This window comes from Bison bison, unplaced genomic scaffold (assembly GCF_000754665.1).
Source record: "Bison bison bison isolate TAMUID 2011002044 unplaced genomic scaffold, Bison_UMD1.0 scf7180017864092, whole genome shotgun sequence".
Lineage (NCBI taxonomy): Eukaryota > Metazoa > Chordata > Mammalia > Artiodactyla > Bovidae > Bison > Bison bison.
The window spans coordinates 1,172,448-1,177,401 of NW_011494664.1; the positions used below are offsets into that span (position 1 = coordinate 1,172,448).

The window sequence follows — 4,954 nt, forward strand, 5'->3', positions numbered from 1 at the left end:
GCTCTTTGCATCAGGTGGCCAAAGTATTGGAGTTTCAGCTTCAACATCAGTCTTCCCAATGAACACTCAGGACTGATCTCTTTCAGGATGGACTGGTTGGATCTCCTTGCAGTCCAAGGGACTCTCGAGAGTCTTCTCCAACACCCCAGTTCAAAAGCATCAATTCTTTGGTGCTCAGCTTTCTTTATAGTCCCAACTCTCACATCCATACATGACCACTGGAAAAACCATAGCCTTGACTAGACGAACCTTTGTTGGCAAAGTAATGTCTCTGCTTTTGAATATGCTATCTAGGTTGGTCATAACTTTCCTTCCAAGGAGTAAGCATCTTTTAATTTATACATATACCTGATTATATTCATATTTATAATTAAATGAGAACAATTCCAACATATTAGAATGAGTATATATGCAGTAAAATTGGGAATAATATAAACACCTGAAATGTAAGCAATAGTAGTTACCACCGTTATCAGTTTATACTTTGTACTTGAAAACATGGAAATTCTCAGAATGATTATTTTGTTAATCTATATTTGAGTACCTTCTTGCATTATTTTAATATAACTGGTTTTTTATCACAGGTTGATAAAAGGAATCTAAAGATCTGCATCTTTTGTAAAATCTGTTATGTTTATTACATATTTGATTTTGCTTTTCACAGTATTTAACTGTATTTAAAAGTGTTAGCAAAAGATACAATGCGAATTTTTAAAATATGCATATGAGAGCAACTGAGTCCTGTGTTGCTAGTAAAATAATGAAAAATAAGCCTTTTTCTTGTAAGTAGCTTGCAGTTTAATAGAGAAATACATTGATTTTTTTTTTGATTCCTTCTAGCATTTGAAACAACAACAGGAAGGCCTTAGCCACTTGATTAGCATCATAAAAGATGACTTAGAAGATATCAAGTTGGTAGAACATGGATTGAATGAAACCATCCACATCAGAGGTGGTGTCTTCAGTTGACAGCTCACAAACTTATGTTAAAGGTTTGTGAAATACATCTTCGTGTTACAACAGGCCTTCTTTAAAAATGAAACTGACCACGTGGAAGGGGGGAAAAAACAATCCTCTCTCCTGACTTGGTTTTTGAGAAGGTTACTGAAAAATTATTATTCATCAAATCTGAAATAACAGTCACCTCACTTCAGAGATAGCCTTTTAAAGATTTATATCTAAAAGCTGTAATTACTTTAAAAGAGAAATACATAATTACCAAAAAATATTTACTATTCTACATTTTTACAACAGCAGTGTTCTTAAAAATAATCAATGTTTAATGATTATTCTCCATTGAGCCTGTACTCTGCTTTCCATAGCAAGTAAATATGAAATGTCTACTTTGCACATAACAAAATAAACTGTATAATTACTTGGCTGCTGGAGATTCGTACTTCAGAATGTAAATGTCAGTTTTTATATTTGTGAATTCATCTGTGGGAGGAGTAAAGAAAATCCAAGAGTATTTAATGATTAATGTGGTTTTCTTTTCATTCTATAAAGATTTGAATATATATTTTTATATTATTTTACTTATTTGGAATTTACAGAACACACGTAAGCAATTAGGATATAACAGAAGAATTACATTTTATCATTTTTGCACCATTTTTTGTTTTTTAAACCTCTTTATTTCTAAAAAATATGAAAACATAAATAAACTCGATTATAATTACTTTTTATATAATTCTGTCTGGTGCTTTATTTGGTTCTGGGAGAAAGATGATTGATGTTCATACAAGTATTAAATCATAATCACAACTCAAGTATTTCAGTTTTAACCTGGTTTTAAGTCTGACTTCACCCTCAAAGTGAAGGGCTTCCCTTGTGGCTCAGCTGGTAAAGAATCTGCCTGCAATGCGGGAGACCTGGGTTTGATCCCTGGGTTGGGAAGGTCCCATGGAGAAGGGAAAGGCTACACAGCTCCAGTATTCTGGCCTGGAGAATTCCAAGGACTACAGTCCATGGGGTTGCAAAGAGTTGGACATGACTAAGAGACTTTCACTTCACCCTCAGTACTGATGTATTTTGACCAGGGTACAGCAAATAGAAATTACTTCATATATAAGAATTCTCTAATACATCATTAGCATCTGAAAACACTGGAAAATCTAAATTAGACATGGTAATGTGCAATAGTCATTCTTTAAAACCAGATAATTTAAGCAATTTCTCTGACTACACACGGTACATCTCACTGCATCATGTTAGCCCCTCTTGGAATGCTTTCACTCTGCATTTCTGCGTCATGCTTTGGCTTATGATGAGAGGTGTCATAAACAGCATGTGAACCCTGCCACTGTGTTACTATGAGGATGGCGAGGAGTGTGGTATGCTGTGTATCCAGAGGCCCCCTCTGAGATACCACTGGAGGAATGTGTCCAGATGCAGACTAGCTAACAGTTGTGTAGGAGCCACAAACAAGGCTCGTGGGCTGTTTCTTCTAACACCTCTGTCTTTCTCATCCTTGTAGCCAAAGGTGAAAGGAGTTTGCCCCTCTGCACACCCTCTTACTGTGGGAAGAACTAGTGATTTAACAAATGAGAATTGCTCCTCAGTGAGCAACATCCTGTTGGACAGATGGCTAACCATGCTCACCTCTCTAGCCTTTAATTTTTTGTGCTGTCATATTCTTAATTTCTAATTTCACAAGCCCTAAACAGGGCTCAGGGTCTGCCTTTTAAAGACAGGTCCAGTTAGCCTCCTAAGTTTCAATTCTGCTGGTGACTACATGTGTAAGGCAGGCTACAGGCCTTGTTCATGCAGCTGGTTGGTTAGATAAGCAGCCCTGGTGTGTACCTGACTTGTGCTCCAAGCAAATGATAACCAAGTTCTAGATTTGGATGTAAATCAGACTCACTTTGGCCTCAGGACTAAGTTGTGCTCTCTAGCACAATTTATACACGTTCTGTGAACTGCATAATGGTTCTTGTGGATAGTTCACTCAAAATTCTCAACATGAAGAGAGGTAAATGGTAGAATTAAAGCACACTGAACCCTTAACACCTAGTTTAGACTTCATGAAGTTTTTCTGTATCTCTGAAAATGGCCTAAGTTCTTTTTGAAATGTTGGCAGTGTAAACAAGTGTCACTTATCAAAGTCCATGCCTAAATCAGTTACCATTCAACCACTCTTTTTTCTTGGGGAAAAGAGCACCTTACTGTACTTCCCTCATTCTCCTTTCTTAGCCCACATACTCATTTAGTACTGTCTGCCTTCCTAGGTTAATATGAGGTTCAAGTTAGGGACTGTGTATGTGTAATACTTAGTAAACTCTTGTGTTTGTAAAAATACAAAGTGTTCCTATATAGAAGGAAAATGAAGAGACTGAAAGAATATACTATTTGAAGTCAAAGTCTGATCCTTTAAAGATGAGTAAAACACCTTTAAAATTTTAATTCAGGAATTAAATTCATGTTAACCACTAGCATTATTGATATTTTAGTATTGAGAGTCATTTCCTAGGCAGGTTGATAAGAAGCCTAGGGGTCCCCAAGGAGAGAGGGGTCTGGAATTCTCAAGGAGGAAGAAAGGACAAACTTTTTTCCCCTCTACATTCTTTAGGATTATATAACAATAATGTATCCTGCCTGAGGACAGTCTCTGGATTAAACCTTCTGGCTAATCCTGTTATCTTAAAATGTAAATTATGGGAGTAGGTCTGGTGAGGTCTTTACAACCTCCAGACATTCTTTTGATTCACTGGAGAGTATATAACTCCATTGCTAACACTAGCAAGCAGGTACTCTTTCTGCCCCCTTCTGATGCCTATGTCAGAAGCTTTCTCTATCTCCTTTAACTTTAATAAAACTTTATTACACAAAAGCTCTGAGCAATCAAGCCTTGTCTCTGGCCCCGGATTGAATTCTTCTCCTCCGGAGGCCAAGAATCCTGGCATCTTTTCGTGGTTTAGCAACAGCCTTTCAGTATCTGGCAATTCTACTGAAATTAAAGGTCTTTTATTGAATTAAAAGTATACAGTTTTTTTTACAATCATAAAATTAATATAGAAATAAGTGAAAAACAAATTCTATGATATCTGGGTTTACTACCAGATTTGCTAAGTGAATAACAAATTCACGTTTTATCAACTGAATGTTGACCAACAAGTGAAAAATACATCATTCCCTTCAATGATTTCTGTGGGATGCCTGTAGTTGTATTTCAAGTACAATGTAAAGTACAAGTAAAGAATGTATCAGACTACAGAGCGACCAAGATTTATAGCAGAAACACTGATTAAAATGATGAATGTCCCACACTGGGGAAGGAGCATTTTGCCAGAAGATGCAGAGGGATGGCTTTTGGGACCTGGAACTGGAACTGCTGGAGCTGGAGCTGTTAATGAGAACACACAGTCACTGACACATGTCATTCTGAGTATCACATTTCATCTACTGACAGCATATTTCCTGAATACATGAACAGACAAGTTAGATTAGAAACATATATCAAGTACTTCGAACCAGGACAACTTTAAAATAAACACAGTTCATTACAGGCTGGGGGCTATATTTTCATATGTATCATCAAGGTGTGTTGATCTAGGTTTTATCCAGGTTTCCACAGCCTTTTTAGTATTTAAGTAGACAAAAGTAATTTCTCATTGTTCAAGTTCACTAGAATTTCTTGGCAATTGAAAATTTTCATTTTTTGTATATAAAAGATAAAGTTTAATGCTGTGTCTTATCTATTTTGAGTACAATGGTATATTTCATATGTATATTCTACCAGTATACAATGGAATATAGCTGCATTTTTTAAAACACTAAGCCCTGCAAGCTGATTTAAAAAAAAAAAAGAAAAAAATTTTCCCTTTATACATAAAACGATGCAGGATACTGGATGTTTGGGGCTGGTGCACTGGGATGACCTAGAGGGAGGGTATGGGGAGGGAGGAGGGAGGAGGGTTCAGGATAGGGAACACAGGTATACCTGTGGCGGGTTCAT

At 36.5% G+C, this 4,954-nt stretch overlaps 2 protein-coding genes across 4 annotated transcripts in view; one reads left to right on the top strand and one right to left on the bottom strand.

The window, feature by feature from the left end:
* NUP54 (nucleoporin 54kDa) overlaps nt 1-1,690 on the top strand; it is a 33,509-nt gene extending 31,819 nt beyond the window's left edge. The window contains exon 12 of the mRNA XM_010838142.1: nt 841-1,690. Within this exon, the coding sequence (XP_010836444.1) occupies nt 841-969 (129 nt within the window). The 3' untranslated portion in view covers nt 970-1,690. The remainder of the gene's footprint in view (nt 1-840) is intronic.
* A 2,147-nt stretch (nt 1,691-3,837) lies between these two features.
* ART3 (ADP-ribosyltransferase 3) overlaps nt 3,838-4,954 on the bottom strand; it is a 46,540-nt gene continuing 45,423 nt past the window's right edge. For 2 of the 3 annotated variants that reach the window (XM_010838144.1, XM_010838145.1), the window contains one exon: nt 3,838-4,342. In XM_010838144.1, coding sequence (XP_010836446.1) covers nt 4,203-4,342 — 140 coding nt within the window. In that variant the 3' untranslated portion in view covers nt 3,838-4,202. The remainder of the gene's footprint in view (nt 4,343-4,954) is intronic. The other variant, XM_010838143.1, reaches the window with a different exon arrangement.